This window comes from Caretta caretta, chromosome 4 (assembly GCF_965140235.1).
Source record: "Caretta caretta isolate rCarCar2 chromosome 4, rCarCar1.hap1, whole genome shotgun sequence".
Lineage (NCBI taxonomy): Eukaryota > Metazoa > Chordata > Testudines > Cheloniidae > Caretta > Caretta caretta.
The window spans coordinates 99170939-99194706 of record NC_134209.1 but is presented as its reverse complement, the minus strand read 5'-3'; the positions used below and the strand labels follow the sequence as shown (position 1 = coordinate 99194706).

General features: G+C 47.6%; 1 protein-coding gene across 12 annotated transcripts in view; it reads right to left on the bottom strand.

Moving 5' to 3' along the window:
• AASDH (aminoadipate-semialdehyde dehydrogenase) overlaps nt 1-23768 on the bottom strand; it is a 61861-nt gene that overhangs the window by 12986 nt on the left and 25107 nt on the right. For 8 of the 12 annotated variants that reach the window (XM_048848214.2, XM_048848220.2, XM_048848221.2 and 5 more), the window contains 6 exons: nt 21293-21482; nt 20536-20654; nt 12179-13022; nt 9136-9299; nt 8163-8288; nt 4773-4904 (listed from right to left, as the gene is read on the bottom strand). In XM_048848214.2, the coding sequence (XP_048704171.2) occupies nt 4773-4904; nt 8163-8288; nt 9136-9299; nt 12179-13022; nt 20536-20654; nt 21293-21482 (1575 nt within the window). Of the gene's footprint in view, nt 1-315; nt 667-4772; nt 4905-7764; nt 7978-8074; nt 8289-9135; nt 9300-12178; nt 13023-20535; nt 20655-21292; nt 21483-23768 lie in introns of those variants that run through there. The other 4 variants (XM_075127900.1, XR_012668160.1, XR_012668161.1 and 1 more) reach the window with 4 other exon arrangements.

Here is a 23768-nt window from a genome sequence, read left to right as displayed (position 1 = left end):
TAGAGAGGGCTGCTGTCATGCCACCCTGAGAGGAGGATATGGCTTTGTCAAAGGGAGAACACTGGCTGTTGGTTACTTCTTGCAGCAGGCAGTGCTCCCCCCCTACTCCCACCCCACCCACCACAGTGATGAAGAACCATTATGCTGCCCTGACAACGAGGAATCACCTGCAAATATGGAGGAGGAGAAGCCATGTACCCCCAAGGCTGGGAGGATCACAGTTCCCAGGAGGAAACGTAGGATAGTGGTGGTTGGTGATGCTCTTCTGAGAGGGATGGAGGCACCCATCTGTCATCCTGACCATATGGGAGGTATGCTGCCTGCCAGGGGCCCATATCCGAGACATTACGGAAGGGATGTCAGGGATCATCCGGCCTTCTATTACCCCAAGCTACTCATCCATGTGGGAATCAATGGTACTGCAAGGTATGACCCTGAGCAGATAAAAAATGACTACAGGGCTCCGGCAGTAAGGGTGAAGGAGTTGGTGGCACAGGTGGTGTTCTCTTCGATCCTTCCAGCTAAAGGTAGGGGCCCTGGCAGAGACAGTTGCATCCTGGAGATGAATGCCTGGCTGCGAGGATGGTGTCACAGGAGGGCTTTGGCTTACTTGACCATGGGATGCTGTTCTGGGAAGAAGGACTGCTAAGCGGAGATTGGCTCTACCTATCGAGGAAGGAGAAGAACATATTTGGATACAGACTGGCTAATCTAGTGAGGAGGGGTTTAAAGTAGGTTTGATGTGCGCAGTTAAATTCAAAACATGGAAACTGGGAGAAGGGTCAAAATTGGGGGGAGGGGGGGTGGAGCATGAACCATTACAGAAGGGATAGGGGAGAGATGAGAGAACATAGTGGGGGAAATCAAATCAGTATCTTAGCTGCCTGTATACTAATGCGAGAAGTATGGGGAATAAGCAAGAAGAACTTGAAATGCTAGTTAACAAATACAACTATGGCAGAGTTGGCATGACAGAGTTGGTGGGATAATGCAAATGACGAATATTGGTATAGAAAGGTACAGCTTGCTCAGGAAGGACAGGCAGGGAAAAGAGGGAGGAGATGTTGCTTTATATATTAAAAATGTATACACTTGGACTGAGGTTCAGATGGAAATAGGAGACAGATTTGTTGAAAGTCTCTGAGTAAGGATAAAAAGGTAAAAAACCCAAGGGTGGGGTCATGGTAGGGGTCTACTACAGACCACCTAATCAGGAAGAAGTGGATGCGGCTTTTTTTAAACAACTAACAAAATAATCCAAAGAAAAGGACTTGATGGTAATGGGTGACTTCAACTACTCAGACATCTGTTGGGAAAATAATATGGCAGGGCACAGATTATCCAAGTTCTTGGAATGTACTGGAGACAATTTTTTATTTCAGAAGGTACAAAAAGCTATGGGGGCCAAGCTGTTCTAGATTTGCTTTTGACAATTAGGAAGGAACTGGTTGAGAATCTGAAAGAGGAAGGCAGCTTGGGTGAAAATGATCATGAAATGGTAGAGTTCATGAATTTAAGGAAAGGTAGGATGGAAAACAGCACAATAAAGATAATGGATTTCAAGAAGGCATACTTTAGCAAACTCAGGGAGTTGGTAGCTAGGATCCTATGGGAAGCAAGTCTAAAGAGAAAAATAGTTCAATGGTTTTTCAAAGAGACATTATTAAGGGCACAAAATCAAACTATCCCACTGCGTAGGAAAAATAGGAAGTATGGTAAGAGACCACCCTAACTTAACCAGGAAATCTTCAATGAGCTGAAAATCAAAAAAGAATCCTACAAAAAATGGAAACTAGGTCAAATTACAAAGGATGAATATAAACAAGTAACACAAGTACGTAGAGACAAAATTAGAAAGGCCAAGGCACAAAACAAGATTAAACTAGATAGAGATATATAGGATAACAAGAAAAAAGTCTACAAATACACTAGAAGTAAGACGAAGACCAAGGAGAGGGTAGGCCCGTTACTCAGGGAGGAAAAACAATAACAGAACATGGAAAAGGCAAAAGTGTTAAAAGACTTTTTTTCTTCCAATTTTCATCAAAAAGGTTAATAGCAATTCAACATCAAACGTGAAGAATGCCAGTGAAAATGAGGTATGATCAGAGGTAAAACAGGGAAAGAATAAAGTTAAAAATTACTGAGATAAATTAGATGTCTTCAAGTTACCAGGGCCTGATGAAATATATCCTAGAATATTCAAAGAGCTGACTGAGGAGATATCTGAGCCATTTGCAATTATCTTCAAAAAATCATGGAAGACAGGAGAGATTTCAGAGGAGTGGAAAAGGGCAAATACAGTGCCCACCTATAAAAAGGGAAATAAGGACAACCCAGGGAATTAGAGACCATTCATCTTAACTTCAGTGCTGGAAAGATAATGGAGAAAATAATTAAGCAATCAATTTGCAAACATCTAGAAGGTAATAAGGTAATAAGTAAGGCTACATTTTAGTGACAGGTATTTTTAGTAAAAATCATGGACGGGTCATGGGCAGTAAACAAAAATTCAAGGCCCTGTCACCTGTCCATGACTTGTACTATATATCCCTGATTAAATCTTGGGTGGGGAAGGTGGCCCAGGGGATGGTGCGGGTGCTCAGGAGGGGAGCAGCCTGGGTCCCCTGCTGGTGCAGGGGGGAGAGGGCAAGCAGCAGTGCACGATCCTCGCTGGTGCTGGGGGGGGGTGGTTGGCAGGGCTGGCAGGCTCCCTATCTGGCTCCTTGCAGCTCCACAGAAGCGGTGACATGTCCCTCCCTCAGTTCCTAGCTCTATGCGCTGCCCCACCCCCAAGCGCCGGCTCCACAGCTCCCATTGGCTGGGAACCATGGCCAATGGGAGCTGCGGGGGCAGTGCCTGCAGGTCCCAGAAAGTCATGGAAACCGTGACAAACTCACAGCCTTAGTAATAAGTAACAGTTAGCATGGATTTGTCAAGAACAAATTGTGCGAAACCAATCTAATAGCTTTCTTTGACAGGGTAACAGGCCTTGTGGATAACGGGGAAGCGGTAGATGTGGTATATCTTGTTCTCAAAGAGTAGTTATCAGCCGTCCACAGTCAAGCTGGAAAGGCATATTGAGTAGGGTCCCACAGGGATCAGTTCTCACTCCGGTTCTGTTCAATATCTTCATCAATTATTTAGATAATGGCATAGAGAGTACACTTAAAGTTTACTGATGATACCAAAGCTGGGAGGGGTTGCAAGTACTTTGGAGGATAGGATTAAAATTCTGAATGATCTGGACAAACTGGAGAAATGGTCTGAAGAAAACAGAATGACATGCAGTAAGGACAAACGCAAAGAACTCCACTTAGGAAGGAACAAATCAGTTGCACACATACAAAATGGGAAAGGACTCCCCAGCAAGGAATACTGTGGAAAGAGATCTGGGGGTCATAGTGGATCACAAGCTAAATATGAGTCAACAGTAAAGCAAACGTCATTCTGGGATGTATTGTAGGCATATTGTAAGCAAGACTAGAAGTAATTCTTCCATTCTACTCAGTGCTGATTAGGCCTCAACTGGAGTATAGTGTCCAGTTCTGGGTGCCACATTTCAGGAAAGATGTGGACAAACTGGAGAAAGTCCAGAGAAGAGCTACAAAAAATGATTAAAGGTCTAGAAAACATGACCTATGAGGGAAGATTGGGAAAAAAAAAAGGGTTTGTGTAGTCTGGAGAAGAAAAGACAGAGGGGACATAATTTTCAACTACATAAAAGATTGTTACAAGGAGGAGAGAGAAAAATTGTTCTCCTTAACCTCTGAGGACAGGACAAGAAGCAATGGGTTTAAATTGCAGCATGGGTAGTTTAGGTTGGACATTAGGAAAAACTTCCTGTCAGGGTGGTTAAGCACTGGAGTAAGTTGCCTAGGGAGGTTGTGGAATCGCCATCATTGGAGATTTTTAAGAGCAGGTTAGACAAATACCTTTCAGAGATGGTCTATAATACTTAGTCCTACCATGAGTGCAGGGGACTGAACTAGATGACCTCTCAAGGTCCCTTCCATCCTACGATTCTACCAGTGACAATTTTTACCAAGGACAACACTTTTGAGTTAAGTACGCTATGGCTGTACCCAGGCAAACAAACAGTTTCAACAGCAAAAATTAAACCAGAGGTGCAGATCTTGTACATGTCTGAGAAAACAAATCTTACCATCGCATCCAAGATTCTAAGAACAAGACCAAGCCACACAAACACTTACACAGATACCTCTGCCATGACACCAGCACTTTGATAAACATGTGAGTGAAACTTTAATTCCAGTCAGTACCTTTATAAAACAAACCTGGAAGAAAGGGATGGGACTTGAAAGCAAGAGTTGCTTTCAACCCTGCTGTATATGTCCCTGGCATCTAACAGAATTCAAACCAAAAATGTCACCATCCCTCTCACCCTCCCCTCCCAAATTAAATGATTAGAATTTGAACTGAGGTGCTCAAGATTTTTACCTGTGCATTAGAAATGGAGGGATGGCTGGGGAGAGACTGGGATACTGGGTTCTAGTTTCAACTCTGCCACTGACTTGCTGGATAGCCTTGGGCAACCTGCTTTACCTCTCTCTGTTAGAATTTACCTTTCTGTAAAATGGGTACATACTAATACTTGTTTTATCTGGCTGGCATAAGTAAGAGTTAATATATGTTAACCACTGAAATCCTCAGAACAGTTTATAAAACTGTGATTTATTACTAAAAGGTAAATCAAAGCAAGAGTTTGTGATGTAAGAAAGTACAATAATCGAATAGTGATAGTTTTTCACCTTTTCTCCTGAGTGGCTAAAACAGTGCACATTCCCATCCACACATCCAATGCACACATACTGCTCGCTGCAGTGGGGAGAGGAGAAGAGGGGTTTTCCACAGGAACTTTTCCAGATCTTATTCCCCGTATCCTGTGAATGACAAAGTACAAGACATGGCATTTAATGTGACTGTAGAAAGCTGCACAAAATCTGGGCAAATCTTCTCCCTAGTAACTGGGCTGGGCCCTGGGAATAGCCACAAGAAAAGAGAATTCAGTCCCCCAAGTGGCAGAGCAAGAGCAGACCTTCTCTCCAGAGATTACTCCAACTTAATACCTAGAACAGACTGTGACCCTCATGCCTCTATCCTATCCTCCTCCAGGGACAGATGAGAAAGGACCAGAAGATCCACGCAACTAGCTCCTAATAGCATAAAACTTGTTACTGCACATGGTGTTAACCCTAAACAGCGTATGAACAGCGGCAACCCATAAATCACAATCATCACTATAGCTCAGTAATATAGCTGGTACATTAACAGTTGTAATGTAGTGAATTATCTGAGCCAGTGCCTCTGCTACTCTGTGCCATTTCACTGTGTTAACACATACAGCTGACGAGAAAACTTGGATGAAAGCTTGTTGAAAGCTGCATGTGGAAGCTCAATTGTGGGGCTGATTGCTAGTGATGGCTGTTTCCTTTCCCTCTCTCGCTTCCCACACCCATACAGCGCTCAGCTCTGGACTATTGTTCCTTCAACAAGCCATGAAGCTGACTCCACAGCCTCTAGAAGTACAACTTCCCTGGAGTGGTGTACTGTATGGGAAGCCGGGTGAAGGAAGTGGAGAGCTCCACTGGGATTGGCCTCTGCAGGTGAGAGACGTGGAGTGGTGACAGTAGAAGGAATGGCGGGAATTAGTTTCTCCTTTATTCTCCTCAGGCTTCAAGAGATTTTGCAGATTTTTTTCTTTAGCTAGGGAGATGAAAGCTAGCAGGCACTTTCTCACAAGCCCCTAGTTCAGAAACACTGGTTCAATGGACAGAGCAACAGATGGGGAGTCAGGAAACATGATTTCCTTTCCAAATTTTGCCTTTCACTCAGCATGTGGCCCTGGGCCAGATTCACAAAGATTCACAGTATCTCTGGGCCAGATTCACAAAGACACACTTAGGCACCTTACTGCTCTTTAGATGTCCAAGGCCAACATTTAGGAAGCAATTCACAAAATGGCTGTTCAGCTGCCACCTATTCCTTTATGCACCCAAGTTTCTGCCAGCACCAATGCACAAAAATACCTAAATCCTGATGCTGCCCCCCAGCTAACAAGCTCCTTGGATCATTAAGCACTGGTGAGACTCTCAAACTAGGCATTCCTAAGAGCATGCTTAACTTGCACAAAGACAACCAGTATCTAGCAAATCAGGAATTTTTTTTTTAGGCGGGGTGCAGGGGGAGTAGAGTGACAGACCCATTAAAAACCCTGCTCTATTTGCCTGATTCTGAGCAGTGACTTGAACACACCAAACATGCCAAGTAAGTATCCTAACCACCTGGTTATAGAGTCTCTCTCTTGCTTCTCTCTTCCTCTCTATCCCAATGAATATTTAATTATTTATACAAAGTGGAACAGCTTCAGCATGAGAAATTGAGACCCAGCCCAGATTACCCAATAGCCCATTGGTTAGGGCACTCAGCTGGGATGTGAGTTCAAGTCCTGCTCCAAATCAGGAAAAGCAGGGATCTGAAACTCTCTCTCATATCGTAGGCAAGTACCCACTCTGCCATGGAGAGGGTAACTGTGTGTATGTCTTTCCCTCTCTCGTTTTTCACATGAAAGAGCTGACTTGGTTTAGGCAGCCAATTCCAGGAGAAGGTTCATGGCCGAGAATCCTGAGAAGAGACAGACACCTCCCTCTGGCCCAGAGTTAGGCTATGCCTGTGCTGCTACAGCCGTGCTGCTACAAGGCGCACAGTGTAGCCGCTATTTGTCGGCAGGAGAGAGCTTTCCTGCCAACAAAAAACTCCCACCCACAATGAATAGCATTAGCGTTGTCAGCAGGACAGCGCTCCTGCCAACAAAGTGCTGTTCACACCAGCGCTTGTTATTGACAAAACTTTTTTGGTCTTTTGGTGGGTGGGTGTGGGGTTTTTTTTGGTTTTTTAATACCTGTGAACAACAAAAGTTTTACCAAGTTTTACCAAGCCTTAGACACCGAAATACCTTTGAAAGGCAGTGCTCAGGCCACACCCCTCTCCTCAGCATCTCCTACTGGCTAAGTTAGGCAGACCCCGCTAGTCTCCATGAATCCCTTTCTTAGGCACCTGACTCTCCTCACACATTGTACAGGAAAACTAGACAACTACCTTAAGGCCGAGAATCCCACTGGGAGGTAGAGCATCTCTGAGTCAGGAGGTTCACAGAGTCCTTTTGTGAATCTAAGGCTTGGCTACACTTGTGAGTTAGAGTGCATTAAAGCAGCCCTGGGCACACTAGCTCACTACCTGTCCACACTGACAAGGCACGTAGAGTACTCTGACTCCACAGCAAGAGTGTTTCTGGTACTCCACCTCAGCGAGAAGATTAACGCTTGTTACGCCTTAGCTGGGGGTCAGTGCGAACGAGGTGTTGCATTACTGAGCTCTGATCAGCCTCTGGAAACGTCCCATAATCCCCTTAAGTCAAGTGGCCACTCTTGTCATTGTTTTGAACTTGCTGTAGGAATGCGGATATGCCCTCTGAAAGCTCCATTTCTGACAGGTGGCATGCTTATCTGCTCCGAGACAAAGCAACCATTACTGTGGAATGCTGTGTGTGTGAGAGAGAGGCGCAGACGGGGGGGGGGGGGGGAGGGGAGGTCTGCTGCTATCTGAACTTACAAGACCGCATGCTGACATGCTCTCAGCCCCCCCAAATCCCACTCTCTCTCCCCCCACATACACACAACACACTCCCTGTCACACTCCATTTCCTCCCCCCCCCCATTTGAAAAGCACATTGCAGCCACTTACATGCTGGGATAGCTACCAAAATGCACTCCTCTCTGTGGCCATTGTAAGAGCTGCTAATGTGGCCACCCCAGTGCGCTTGTAGCTGTCGGTGTGGACAGATTGCAGCGCTTTCCCTACTGCGCTCTATGAAGGCTGGTTTAACTCAAAATGCTCTACATCTGCAAGCGTAGCCATGCCTTAAGTCTTCATCTCTCTGCGCCTCAGATTCCCCATCTGCAAAAATCAAAATAATACTGCTCTCTTTTGAAACGCAGTGAGATCCTGGGATGAAAAAGATTGTTATTAGAAAGTATGACTTTACAGTCCTTACTGATGCAAAACTTCTACTGACTTCAGAGCATGTTTTGGCTGAATAAGGATTCAAGATCTGGCCCAGAGATAGCAAGGAAGGTACATACTGGATTTACAGCCAATAAAAGTCCGCCTAGCGTAGCAACATACAGGTGATCTGGCAAGATGCTTAGATATGGAGACGAAAACACAGCTCCACCTTCACAGTGCAGCTTCCAGACACGCTCCTCCTTCTGTCAATCCAAGAAAAAAGTACATAAAAAGCTATACAATCTGATAACTTTCAGAGGAACAGCCGTGTTAGTCTGTATTCGCAAAAAGAAAAGGAGTACTTGTGGCACCTTAGAGACTAACCAATTTATTTGAGCAGTGAGCTGTAGCTCACGAAAGCTCATGCTCAAATAAATTGGTTAGTCTCTAAGGTGCCACAAGTACTCCTTTTCTTAATCTGATAACTGAGAGTTAAAGTTCATTATGCTATTTGCAAGGACTCAAATGTCAAAGTTTTATCAACAGCAAGTTTACTTGGAAAATACTAGTTATTAACTGAAGATTATAATTTGCCAGCAATCAAAGAGACCCATATAACTCAAGGCAGTTTCTTCTTTCATAGAGCTAAATATTGGAAACTCAGTTAAGAAATACGTAACACTCACCCACATCACTTTCCTTCTCTCAACACATTCTGGAGAAAGGGAAGAGATTCAGTCTCATCCACACCAAATTGTGGGGTTATTACAAGTTGCCAGCACTGGGAGCACACATTTTAGATTTGCCCTAACCACCCAGTTCCGTACTAGTGATAGAGGGTAATTTGCCATATAGTTCTGAACTGGCATTGGCAGTGCTGGGAGTGTAATGTAGGGAGGCCACAGACTGCCAACAGCACTTTTAATCACTGTCATTTAACTCTACTCCAAGCAGTCCTAATTAACTCAAGGCTAAAATGAAAGCAGTTGGCAGTCTGTCTACATTAGGGCTCCCAAGATTGCCAACACTGATGGAGCTTATAGATATGGTTCAAGAGGGTCAGATGTTTTACTTTTGATATACATAAAGTTAGTCAGGGTGACTTCTTACATAAATATCCAGAGCATATATGTGTTGGTCATGCGATCCAATGTAGACTAGTCCAGTGGAAGGATGCACAACTGCAGAGCTTTTCACAGCATCTTCAGTGGTAAAGATACAGTGTATTTCCCCATTCTGGCTTCTAAGTACATACACTAAGCCGTTATAGCAGCCTGCATAAAATAAAGTGCAATAGGGAAAAAACAGGTAATGATATTTGGATTAGCGTTTTCACTGCATCATTGCTGATCAAAAGATAGCTCATGAGTCAACCCATCACCTCCAAACATATTTCCCAGCACTTTTTGCATTCAAGCTTCTTGCTGAAAATAAAGCCTCACAAGTGCATTTGACATTAAGCACTCAGTGCTCTTCTTCTGAGTCATTTTAAAGCTATGCCTATTTTTACTGTGCTATTACTGTGAAGTTTGTTGGAGGATAGGGTGAGCTACTGAATATGGACAAGGGAAGTGCAAAGTTTGTGCATATTAATGAAATTACTTTTATTCTCATTTATGTTTCTGGCAATAAACACAAAGCTTGCCTCTCTCACCAACAGAATTGAGTCCAATAAAAGGTATTATCTCACCTACCTTGTCTCTCTAATATCCTGGGAACAACATGGCAACAACCGTGCATCTGGCAATAAAGACCCTCCATTTTGTTTAATAAAATCCAGGCTCTGCTTCAAGACACATTAGGGCATAATACAATATCAGCACAATTTTGTTACCTGCAGGCTCAACAGCAATCAAAATATCAGCCAAAACTTTGGTCACCACTACCTTATGTCAAGCCAAAAGGCAAGAGATCCAAGCTTTGTATTATTTAACCTGTTAGACCACAGGTGGTCAAACTATGGCCCGGGGGCCGCATCCAGCCCTTCAGACATTTTAATCCAGCCTTCGAGCTCCCACCAGGGAGCGGTGTCGGGGGCTTGCCCTGCTCCAACCTGTTATGGCTCCACACAGCTCCTGGAAGCAGCAGCATATCCCCACTCTGGCTCCTATGCATAGGGGCAGCCAGAGGGCTCCGCATGCGGCTCCCACCCCAAGCGCTGCCCCCACAGCTCCCATTGGCCGGCAACCGCGGTCAATGGGAGCTGCAGGGGTGGTGCCTGTGGATGGGGCCACGCGCAGAGCCGGAGCGGGGACATGTTGCTGCTTCCGGGAGCTCCTTGAGCTAAATGCCAACCGGAGTCTGCACCCGAGCGCCCCTTCCCCATGCTCCAAACCACCTGCCCTAGCCCTGATCCCCCTCTGAACCCCTTGGCCCCAACCCGGAGCACCCTCCTGCATCCCCAACCCCACCCCAGAGCCAGCACCCCCAGCCGGAGCCCTCACCCCCCAATCCCGTGAGCATTCATGGCCCACAATACAATTTCCATATCCAGATGTGGCCCTCGGGCCAAAAAGTTTGCCCACCCCTGTGTTAGACAATTTTATATATATATATCTCTCAATGTGCATGCACCACATAGAAAAACAACATTAGTAAGTATTTAATTACTCTCTTTTCATCTAAGCAGATGACAAAAACCCTCCTGATTTTTCATGGGGAAGTCAGTTACAGGTGACATATTAATCCTGTATGAGGCAATTATGGCCACTTTGACATGCCAACAACAAACTGCTTTAAAATTCAGACAGCATACACCGATGGGGTGGAAAGTGCATTCACCAATATCTTGTATAAGTGACCTTTGCTCAAAGTACCCACAAAACGCTTTAAAAAAAGATTATTTTGCATCAGATTTAACTATCTGAGGTATCATATGCTAAATTCTACTGTAACACCGAGTCTTCGGCAGGCAGGATTGAACCTGGGACCTCTGGAGCTTAGTACATGAGCCTCTACTGTAGGAGCTAAAAGCCATATGGCTGTAGAGCAGACTCAATCTCTCTCTCTAAGTGGTCTCAGTGCCACTAGATAGGACAGAGCACCGCACTCAGGAGGTGTGTGGGTTACACTACCTCGTAATTTTTAAAGCTTACTTTCAAGGCATTTTTAAAACTTATCCCATGCTTTTCTAAGCAGTTCAATGATCATGTTCTAACTAAATTCTTCAAACGGAACTTGTACCTGTTGATTATCATTGTACTAGTACAGTACAGTTAAGAAAAGGAGAATCCATTGGTGCATAATAATCCTACTTGATTGCAATACTTTAAATAAGTTGCCCTTCCATTATTTTTTATGCCTCCTGAACACCTACTCAGGGGACCTTAAAAAGTCCATACTGTCTAGATATTCCCTTCCCATAGTTCAATGTATTAAGTGCTGCACAGAGTCATTCAAAATAGAACTCAAACCTACAGAATCTTCACCCCAGTTTCAACATGGGCCCAGCCCGTCCTCCCTGAGTATCTGTCTTCCTTTCAGAGTTCAAACACAAACAGGCTCCTCTACGCAGTCCCCAGCTGAGCCCAGATCCTCCCACCTGCAGATCTGTCTCTCTAGGTCTCCAAAGTCTTCCTCTAACAGAGGAGCCTCACAGTTCCCCTCCTTGGAGCTGTGCTTATTCCTGTCAGCTGTGACCTTGGATCAGCTTCCCTCAAATGGTTGCTCCTTTTCTCAATCTTATTCTCTTCCAATCTAGAAAGGATCAGCAGACAGACCTCTTTCCCCTCTGCTGACTCAGGGCCCTGCAGGAGCCTTCTTTCTACCTGAGGAATCTGTAAACACCCACTTTCTCTCTCTAGGCCTCTTGCTTATCTGCCTTAGGGCTGATTCAGCCACCTGACCCACTTGTTACATGACTTCACTCACTATCACTCATCCTCCTCACCTGGGGAGATGAGCCACACTTGTCACAAGTGGACTGGAACCCACCTCCCTTTAAAGGGCCCAGCCACCCTCAACAGTGGCATTGAAACTGCTTTCCCCTTTTGTTCCCATTTACTGCAGTTTAATTTTAGACAGACACAGAACACGGGTTAGTGGAAGCAGAGATGCCAGCTACATATTGCTTGACATTGAACAAGCTGCTGTGTAATCTGGTTACAATTTTGGGGGTGGGGGGGGTGGAAGGAAAATCATTTAAAATACATACCAACAATAATGAAGTTTCCACACTTAGACACACATGCAGACGATTCAATTCGATCTCCAAGGATTCTCTCCCACTTGATTTTTCCTGAGCATAGATCAATTGCCTGCATTGTGTGAGAATGGGACCCAACGTATACAGTTGCAGATAAATCATCCGTGGCTGGTATTATAACTAATGGGGAGGCATCTACACATTTGCCCATATTTGACTTCCATCTTACATGTAATATCAGCTTCTCAGGCATTTTTAAGAAAGTCTCTTCTGAAGGAGCTTGTTCTACAGAATGAGTACCTGTTTCATTTGCCTTCCTTGCAATTTCTGGACTGCTTCTGCTCTTTCCAGATTTATTCTCTGTCACTTCATATTTCATTGTATTAGAAGTTACAGCAGATGAATAAGATGCTTGTTGTCTTAACTTTTTTCCTGCCTGTCCTACATTATATGGGTTCATAAGAGACTCAGGGGAAGTCATCGACAACATCCGATTTCCTCGGTTTAGTGCAATAAATGCAACCAATCCTGCAGCAGCATTAAAGTACCTTCTAGATTTTTGTTTTGTGTGTTCTCCGTGGAATTCCCCTCCACTGCTCTCAGTCAGTGTTCTTTTCACAGTGTTACGATCCATTATTTGGTCCTCACTTGGGAATACAGCTTTAAGAACATGTTGGTAAACCTGAGCAATGGAGCTGCTGAGAATAATTTCCAGGAGCCCAGGGATGGCTTTGCCTGTCAAATTCTCAATCTCATCATGAAACCGTAGTGACTTCAAGGAGTCTCCACCACTGTACAGAAACAGTGAATCTTTGGAAATGCTGGGTGAATCATCTGGAAGATTCAGGAGAGACTAGAGAAGAAGCAGAGAACAGAGCTTGTGAGGTGAACAATGTCCCAGTGCCACAGGGAAAAGATGGTTACTCACCTTTGTGACAGTTGTTCTTCGAGATGTGTTGCTCATATATATCCATTCCAATTAGGTGTGCGCACGCCACATGAACGGCCGTCGGAGAATTTTTACCCTAGCAACACCCGGTGGGTCGGCTGTGGAGCCTCCTGGAGTGACGCCTTCATGGTGCTGTATATATACACCCCAGCCAACCCAGAGCCCCCTCAGTTCCTTCTTGCTGGCTACTCTGACAGGGGGGAAGGAGGGCGGGTTTGGAATGGATATGAGCAACACATCTTGAAGAACAACAGTTACAAAGGTGAGTAACCATCTTTTCTTCAAGTGCTTGCTCATATTGATTCCAATTAGGTGACTCCCAAGCCTTACCTAGGCGGTGGGGTCAGACTGAAGTACCGTGGATTGAAGGACCGCTCTACCAAACACCGCATCGTCTCTGGCTTGTTGGGCGATGGCATAGTGAGAGGCAAAAGTATGTACTGAAGACCAAGTAGTGGCTCTGCAGATCTCCTGGATTGGCACCTGGGCCAGGAAAGCCGCTGATGAGGCCTGGGCCCTTGTAGAGTGAGCGGTGAGGGGTGGGGTTGGAACATCGGCCAGATCATAGCAAGCACAGATACAGGAAGTGATCCAAGAGGAGATCCGCTTGGATGAGACTGGGAGGCCCTTCATCCATTCCGCCACTGCGACAAAGAGCTGGGTCGTTTTCTTGAACGGCTTTGTATGCTCAACGTAGAAGGCCAGGACCCTACGAACATCTAGGGAGTGTAGCCGTTGTTTCTGACGAGTAGCATGTGGTTTTGGGTAAAAAACCAGGAGGAAAATGTTCTGGCTGATATGAAAGGTTGATTCCACCTTGGGAAGAAAGGCCGGGTGAGGTTGTAGCTGCACCTTGTCCTTATGGAAGGTCGTGTATGGTGGTTCCGAGGTAAGAGCTGCGAGCTCGGATACACACTGTGCAAACCCATTTTCCAACAGAGGTATAGGAGGGAACAGGTGGCCAACAGCTCAAACGGGGCCCCCATAAGCCTGGAGAGGACCAGGTTCAGGTCCCAGGTGGGGACTGGCTGTCGTACCTGTGGGTAGAGATAGTCCAGGCCCTTAAGGAACCTACTGACCATGGGGTTGGAGAAGACAGATCAGCCATTCGCTCCTGGGTGGAAAGCCGAAATGGCAGCCAGGTGAACCCTGATGGATGATACCGTCAGGCCCTGCTGTTTCAGGCTCAGGAGATCGTGCCTCTCATTTTGGACTGACGCCTTGGGGTGGGGGGTGGGGGTGCTGTGGTGAGTGCATAAGCATGAGAGTTGCTACTATTTAGCCATATATGTGGTCCGAGTGGAAAGTTTCCTGCTACCCAACAAAACCTGCTGTACCAAATGAGAACAGAGTAGCTCAGAGTGGCTCAGCCATGCAGCATCCACGCCGTGAGGTGGAGGGATCGTAGGTCGGGGTGACAGAGGCGGCCGTGATCCTGAGTGATCAGGTCCGGAAAAAAAAGGCAGCAAAACTGGGGCGTCCACCAAGATCTCCAACAGTGTGGTATACCAATGCTGTCTGGGCCACGCCGGGATGACCAGAATCAGTCATGATCTGTCCCTGCACACCTTGAGCAGAACCTTGTGTACAAGAGGAAATGGAGGGAAGGCATAAAACAAACTGCTCTTCTATGGGAGTAGGAAGGCATCTGTGGAAGAGCCCGGGGAGCGGCCCTAGAGGGAGCAAAACGCCAAGCATTTCCGGTTGCTGTGCGAGGCAAACAGGTTGACCTGGGGAAACCCCCACTTTAGGAAGATGGAGTGAATGACAACAGGACAGAGCGACCATTCATGGGATTGGAAGGACCTGCTGAGGTGATCCGCCAACATGTTCTGGACCCCTGGGAGAAACGATGGCACCAGGTGAATGGAGTAGGCTATGCAGAATTCCCACAGTCGAATGGTCTCTTGACAGAGGAGGGAGGAACGAGCCCCCGCTTGCTTGTTGATGTAAAACAAGGCCATGGTGGTATCTGTGAGGACCACCATGCAACGACCATGCAAATGCTTCCCTAAGGCTTGATACGCAAGAAGCACAGTCATCAGCTCCCATATGTTGATATGGGGAGAGAGAGAGAGAGAGAGAGAGATCGGATGGGGCCCACAGACCTTGCATCTGGATGTCCCCGAGGTGGGCGCCCCATCCCAGGGCTGACGCATCTGTGATGAGGGACAAGGAAAGCTGAGCGGTATGGAAGGGGACTCCTCCGCATACTGCCTTTGGGTCTAGCCACCACTGGAGGGAGGCCAGGGACTCCCTCCGAAATGATAACCACCAGATTTAGGCTGTCTCGACCTGGGTGGTAGACCGATTCCATCCAGGCTTGAAGAGGGCGGAGCCATAGTCTGGCATGTCTGGACATGTATGTGGAGGAAGCCATGTGTGTCCTAGAAGACTCAATAACCTTCTTGCCCTTGAGGTTGGGAAGCTTTGAAGGCTCCTGATGAGGCCTGAGAAGGCTTGGAAGTGAGCATCCGGAAGGAGGGCTCGAGCCCGCACGGAGCCTAGGAGCGCCCCGATAAATTCTATCCTCTTGGTTGGCTCTAGCGTTGACTTCGCCATGTTGAGCAGAAGGCCTAACTGTTGAAATGTGTCTGTGATGAATTGAAGAAGGTGAACCTGCACTTGCTCTTTGGTGCGCCCTCGGATGAGCCAGTCATTGAGATACGGGTATACCTGTATCTGTCATCGACGAAGGAAGGCTGCCACTATGGCCATACATTTGGTGAACACTTGAGGGGCCATGGAGAGGCCGAAGGGAAGGACCGTGAATCGATAATGTTCACAGTTGACAACAAAGCGGAGGAAGCGTCTGTGAGCCGGATGAATCGCAAAGTGGAAATACGCGTCCTTCATGTCGAGGGCGGCGTACCAGGATCCAGGGAAGGTATAATGGTGCCCAAGGAGACCATGCGGAACTTCAACTTTACCATGAATTTGTTGAGTCCACACAAGTCCAGGATAGGCCGAAGCCCGTCCTTTCCCTTGGGGATTAGGAAGTAACGGGAGTAGAACCCCCTACCCCTTAGTTCCCTTGCAACCTCCTTGATCACCCCCATGGCGAGGAGTGACTGCACCTCCTGGATAAGCAGTTGCTTGTGATAGGGGTCCCTGAAGAGGGACAGGGCGGAGAACAAAAATTGGAGAGAGTATTCCCCTTTCCACCGTGCGAAGAACCCAAAGGTCTGTGGTTATGAGGGACCAGGCACGGTGAAAACGAGATAAAATGATTCAAGAATGGGGTAGGATCCTGAGTGAGGTTGGGTACACCATCCTCGGGCGTCCCTTCAAAAGTTTTGTTTGGGACCCGCTAAGGGCTTGGAAGGACCTTGGGCCTGGCTGGATTGGTGGTTGGAGGGTTTTCTCCTGCCACCGAGCCCCCGTCTCCTATAGAAATCCTGCCTCGGCCAAGGAGGAGGGTAGGAGCATTGAGGCTGCATTTTAAATATGCCTCATTGCTATCCCTGAAGAGAGGGTCCGAGCAGCAGAGTCCGCAGTGTCCAATGAGGCCTGCAAAGCGGTTCGCGTGACCGTTTTGGCCTCCTCTACCAGAGCCCCAAACTCTTCTCTGGACTTCAGAGGAGCCAATTCCTTGAACTTCACCATGGAGTTCCAAGAGTTAAAATTGCATCGGCTCAGGAGAGCCTGCTGGTTTGCAATCCAGAGCCGGAGCGCCCCTGAGAAGTAGACTTTGCGCCGAAATAAATAGAGGCTCTTGGCCTCTTTTGATTTAGGTGCTGGGGCTTGCCGACCATGATGTTCCTTCTCATTCACTGAGGCCACCACCAGTGAACAGGGCTGTGGGTGAGTGTAGAGAAGTCATATCCCTTGGAGGGAACAAAATATTGCTGCTCCACCCCCTTAGCAGTTGGGGGAAATGGAGGCAGGTGTTTGCCAGATTGTTCCGGCCGTGGTTTGAATGGTCTGGATAAGTGGTAAGGCCACCCTGGAAGGAGCCTCTGAGGACAAAATGTCAACCACAGGGTCCTCCACCTTGACCACCTCCTCTGCTTGCAGGTTCATGTTCCGCGCCAACCTGCGCAAGAGTTCCTGGTGAGTGCGGAGGTCTATGGGGCGGGGGTAACGGGGGGACAGACACACCAATATAGTAGTCCCCGCCGCAGCCTCATCGGGCGAAGATGTGGAGGATGCCACAGGAGGGAGAGGATCATCCGGGGCCTCTAGCTGAGCTGTGCCAGTCCCGAGACCTCAGTGTTCGGGCTGGAAGCTGGAGCAAGAGGAGCTGGTGCCTGTAAGGACGACGCCACCATCTCCATGCCTCCAGGAGCAGGACAGCTGGAAGAGGTCTCAGGCACTTGCGGCTCGGACAAGGCCGAGCGAGAAGTCCCAGAGGGAGCACCCTGTGCCTGGTGGTACACACAGGGTGTCCAAAAGGTCCACTGGGTGGACCCTTGAGCGGGCTCCAGTTCTTGTGCCTGCCACTAATCTGCCCCTGAGCCCAGTCGGCCGTGATCAGAGTGGTGGTGGTCTGAGAAGCGTGACCCTGCCTAAGACCGTGATGAGTGAGAGGTGGAACGCGATGGCCATGGTGGTGCTGAGTGGGTCTGCGCCAAATCATGTTGATGAGATGAAGTTGATCGGTACTGCAAAGCTGGAGATCGGTACTGAGATGGAGAAGAACGGTGCCGCGATGCTGGGGAGTGGTGTCTGAACCTAGATCGGTTCCAGGACCTGGACCAGTGCCTAGATCTGGACCTGGGTCTCAACGACAATGACTGGCGTCGGGAGCGGCGTCGGGACCGGGATCTACTCCTGGATGGCGACTGGCAGACGGAGCAGTGTCAAGACCAGTGCCGGGAGTCGGAGTGGTGCAAAGGCTCAACTGACAGTGCCAACAGGTGAATAAGAGTCGGCTTGCCCCTGGATGGTGCCACGGGGACAGGTGGCGGTGTCTTGGTCTGTCGAGGAGATGCTGATACCGTCAAGGCAATCAGATCCCTTGTCGCCACAAAGGTATCTGGTGTAGATGGGAACTGGACCTCAACCACGCTGAGAGTCGGGGAGTCCAGTCACACCGGACTCAACGGCTCTGTCCTTGGTTCCGGAGTCAACGGTACCGAGGCCGTCACCTGTGTCCCCGGACACTCTGCTGTGGGATGAGGTTCTGTAGGTGGATCCGGAAAGGGTGGTGCCTGCTGAGGTGGGCCAGCCTTTGCCGGCTTCCAGTGCCACTTCGGCACTGCTCTCGCTCGCCTGGTCAGGACTGAAGATGTTGGTTGCGGTGCCGGGGAACCTCAGTGCCGCGGCTCTCTATCAGAGTCCGACTGCAGTACCATTCCTGTAGCTGAAGCCAAGGTGCTGCATACCGAAGTGCTCGGCATTGGGTCTTGCCGCACCACTGGAGGCTGAGGACTAAGAGCCGCCTCCATAAGGAGCTGTCTCAAACGAAAGTCCCGCTCCTTCTTCGTTCGGGGACGAAAGCTCTTGCAAATCCTGCACTTCTCTGCCTCGTGAGATTCCCCCAGACACTTCAGGAAAGAGTTGTGGGGGTCACCCGTTGGCATGGGCTTGGAGCAGGATCCGCAGGGCTTAACACCCAGAGCTTTGGGCATGAGCCCAATCAAGTAGGGGGAGGAGGGGAAACCCCCTTCTCCCCCACTAATACAAACTACTATACTATAACAACAAACTATGAACAAACCGTAGGGTGAACTCTAGGGAGAGTAGCAAAGCCAAGCTCCACAGTTCCAACGACCATCACGGGCGGTAAGAAGGAACCGAGGGGGCGCTGGGTCGGCTGGGGTATACAACTAGCACCATGAAGGCGCCACTCCAGCCGACCCACCGGGTGTTGCTAGGGTAAAAATTCTGCGACGGCCGTGCACGCAGCGCACGCACACCAAATTGGAATAGATATGAGCAAGCACTCGAAGAAGAAGTAGGGTCTGAGCCTGTCAGTGTCTCAGACCCCCACTGAAATCAACAGGGACTAAAAATATTCAGCACCTTGCAGGATATTATTTGCACTTTTTGGTGCTCTTTGAGAAATGCGGGCTGATCAAGCCGTGTGGGAAGTGTCATTTTCAGCAGTGCTAACCAAATTTTAGGCTTGATTCCGATTCTGCAGTTCATTCCACAGCCAAAGAATTAAAACAGTTGCAAAGAACTCTTTAAAAAATGCATATCAGAGCACTTTACTCTAAGATGCATTTTTTAAAAAAAAATTTAAAGGAGTTTCTGCTGCTCAGATCAAACATTGTTGCCTTTGACAAACAATTTTATTTACAATTCCTGAAGCACTTTTTTAATGTAATTTTATTAGGGAGGCATGAGACTAATTATTATGGCTTTTTTATTGTTAAAATAATGTAACCTACCTGGCTCTGAACAAAAGCCCTAACCCCCTTCCAACAATGTCACAAAGGATTCTGGGTGCAGCACCCCCAGCACAGAAAGAGCAACATACTGTGTACCTCCTGCTGCCGCACCTCTGCTTGTGAAAACTAGGCCCTGTTCTAGAAAGCCCCGTTCTCTAGCACAGCAGATCTAGGCCTAGGATGTGTCCACCAAGATCTCATTCATGTCCAATCTCCCAGGGCTACTAGGGTAGTCATGCAGCACTACCCATTGCAAGTATCTGACAGGGCACAATTTATAGCCACATCTGCTTGCCTTTATCAGAGAGGCCTCACCCACACATAGGGGTTTGTGGAGAGAAGCTCAGGAGCCCACTTCTGAGGCACAATGAGCACTGTTTTCATTTGCAGCTTAAACTAAATACAGAATTCTTCACTTTCTGTCTGGTGATGTAACATTGCCATGTGCTGTGAAACAGCTGCTGTGCTCCATATCAGTAGTAGCTGAAGTGACTCTTGTAGTCATACGTGAAGGGCACGGCCTAAAGGCAATATGTTTGTTATTTTACTGCGATGCTGCTGCTGCTATTATGAACATGTATATCACCACCACAGGATTCAGCATATAACAAAACCAGATTGCTCACAAGATAATTATGACAATAATCTCTCATAAAAAAATTAAAAAGTTAATAAAAAGTAATATATATAAATTGGGGGACGCTGGTAACACAGCAGTTTGTTTGTTAAAAACTCCATGCCCCAATTATTGGCCTCCCTTATGGATATCTTGCTTGGCATGGGAAGAAGTATTTAGAAACGGCTGACAGATTATGTGGTGGCATTCACCCTACATACACTAACATCTTAGCCCATTACAGTTTGCTACTTCAGCTTATGGGAAAAAATAAATGGCTCCCTCCTGGCTGTTACAGAGAAACTGTATTTAAGTATTAAATGAACGGATGGAGCTACAGTACATAATGTATGTGCAGCAAAAATATTCTGGTTGCATTAGTCACACTTATTAAAACTATTTAATTCCTGACATATGCATAATGATCCACTGGCAATGATAAAAAGGCAGCTTAAAATACTACCTTCCATAAATACTGCAATCTTTCCCACAATTCCTCTGCTCCACTCAGCTTACTGTCATGCCTTCTGAAATTTAGATGGTTACTGTAAATCTTGCTCAGCTCAGAAACATCGATTTTGCCTTCAAACAAAATAAAAAGCACAAGATTTTTTCATTGCATTTTAGACTTTGTATTTTCAAGTTCTTGTTATGGCCTACATGTTCATCTGGGTCTCAGTCTAGACCTTCTTTATTTGTGAGCAAAATTGCATCCATTTTTTTTACATCAGCAATCAACTGCACCCACAGAAAAGGGAGCAGGTTTTTGAAAATTTATCATATGACACACACCCACATATCATGCCTTATCCTGTGCCAACTGAAAGCAGTTGCCATAGACTTCAACGGAAGAAGAGGAGGTCAAGCAAATACATGTGTGTGTATTTTCAATATTAAAATGCTTTTAATTATTATTATTCAATTACAGAGAGTTTAAGGGTATCAAATAAATGCTATAGAGGAATGCAATGGAGAACAAATGAGAGCCAGGTAGATTTGCTACAGAACAGAGCTATAGCTTACGGTGATGGCTTAATACCATGGGTCACATCATAGCACAACGCCATAAAATAAATAATGGTGCATGAACCAGCTACTACTGTTTTGGGGTAAAGTTTCAGTAAAGAAGAAAAGACAACAAATTTAGCTTCTAAACCAAACAGAAAAGGCACACAGAAGCATCTGCACTGAAGAGCACTTGTTAACATTACTTCATTTACCATGCAATGTGAAAGGCAAAGTTTCTATCAGCACAAGTTCATCAGGGATTGCATAGGTTGGGAGATGTTTCTGGAGTTCCTTAAGAGTGTCTCTTGCTAAGTTGTCTTTAGGTACAACAAACAAGATTAACTTTTCCTGTTGATACCATGTCACTGCACAGGCTTCCACATGACAAAGACGTTCAGCAGCCTGCAATACAAGAACATTAGCCTTATTTGTGCTGAAGTGCAGGTAAAAAGCACCACCAATAAATAAGAAATTGTTGTGAAGTTTATATTTTGTCACTGGCAGCTACTGAATTTGTTGCTTCACAAACATCATGAAGTCCCCCTTGCCCATCCCCTTGTTTTTATTTTTGTTTAATTTAAATAAGGATTTAGCTCTCACAGAAAGTGTCAGAATGGCAGCACTGAAGAATGAATGTATTTAATCCCACAGTGCAACCACAGCACAGGCAGCAGCAGTACAAACTTCTCAATGACCCACACCCCTGTACCTCAGGAATGACCTGGAAGAGGCACATATAGGAGTGGGAACACAATTCACTCTCCATATTCATTCTATGGTTAGCATTTCTGCTGAGACTACTGACAAAGAGGGCAAATGTAATCCCAGTTTTATCATGGGAACACCTCCCCTCTAGAACAGGACTGACACCACCACTGTACACCAATCAAATCTGAACAACTTTTGTTACCCTACCTGGTTTGGATTTTATCCCTCCCTTGTACGGTGACCAGAGAGCAAGTGTGAAAAATCGGGACAGGTGTGTGTGTGTGGGGGAGGGTGTGTGTGTAAATAGGAGCCTATATAAGAAAAAGACCCAAAAATCAGGACTGTCCCTATAAAATCAGGACATCTGGTCACCCTAATCCCTTGAGTCATCCAATCCGCTTAAGAATTTCAAAGTTAAAGCTTAGTCCATTTTACAGTAAGTGACCTTACATATCCTATTCAGTATATATTGATTTAGCTAGACCCAAAGGTTTAGACCGGGGTAGTCTACTTTTTGTCTAGATCCAAATTTCTTGGTCAAGGTATAATCAAGGTCCAGACCCCAACACAGCTTCCCTCCCCTACCTCCCAATTGCCCCCCCAAGTTCCCTGATTGCCTGCCAGCTCCCTACCCGGAGAGTTAGGTGACCTTATTTCCCTTTACGGAAAATGGGACGCATGGGGCTAGCCCAGGGGTGGGCAAACTTTTTGGCCTGAGGGCCACATCGGGGTGCGAAACTGTATGGAGGGCCAGGTAGGGAAGGCTGTGCCTCCCCAAACAGCCTGGCCCCCGCCCCCTATCCACCCCCTCCCACTTCCTGCCCCCCCGACTGCCCCCCTCAGAACTCCCGAGCCATCCAACCCCCCCTTCTCCTTGTCCCCTGACCACCCCCTCCCAGGACCTCTGCCCCTAACTGCCCGCTGGGACTCCACACCCTATCTAACCCTCCCCCTGTTCCCCATCCCCTGCCCCCCCCAGAACCTCTACCCTATCCAACTGCCCCGTTCCCCATCCCAACCACCACCCCCCATCCAACCGCCCCCTGCTCCCTGACCGCCCCCCGGGACCCCCTGCCCCTTATCCAACCCCCCGGCTCCCTTACCATGCTGCTCAGAGCAGCATATCTGGGAGCTGCGCCGCACGGCCAGAGCTACACACGCTGCCGCTCCGTCCTGCAGGAGCGCACAGCCCCGCCGCCCACAGTGCTGTCTGCGAAGCAGTGTGGCTGCAGAGGAGGGGGGATAGCAGGGGAGGGGCCAGGGGCGAGCCTCCCCTGCCAGGAGCTCAGGGGCTGGGCAGGACGGTCCTGCAGGCCGTAGTTTGCTGCTCGCACCCTCCCCCCACAAACATTCCTTCATGCCCTCAACTGAGCCAAGTGGCAGAGATGTAATGGCATGGGAGAGGAATGAGCATGGGCTAGGATCTAGGCAGCAAAGCAGGGTGTGAATGTGTGAGAGTACTTTTGAGCTTAGACCCAGCAGGTGAAGCTGCTGGACTATGATCCAGTTAGTGGTGCAAAGCACCTTTTGGGGCTGGGATAGCAGAGGGGCAGGAAAGAGGCTCCAGATAGTGCGAGGAACCAAGGAGACTCCAGACAGTAGCCCTGGGAACATGGGGGGAACCTGGGATGTGGCAGGGTAACTGGAGGCAGACTAGGGAAGGAGAGGCGGATTGGGGCAGTGGGAAGGGCTGGAGATGGCTCCGGGGACTGGCCCCAAAGAACTGGGCCTAGGGAGAACATTAGGCCAGGGTGGGGGGCTCTGAGAACTGCTCAGGGACAGGGGGCATGAGACCAGGGTGGGTGGGCTATGGGGACCACAGAGGGGCTGGGAACTTGAGGTGGGAGTGGGTGGGAAGGCTCTGGGATGGAGGCACAAGGTTGGTTTCGGGGGCAGGGAACATGGGGGTGGGGCAATGGGCTCCAGGGACCGTTTGGAGTACAAGCACAGCTCTGCATGGCTCCAGCCCCAGCCCAGCTT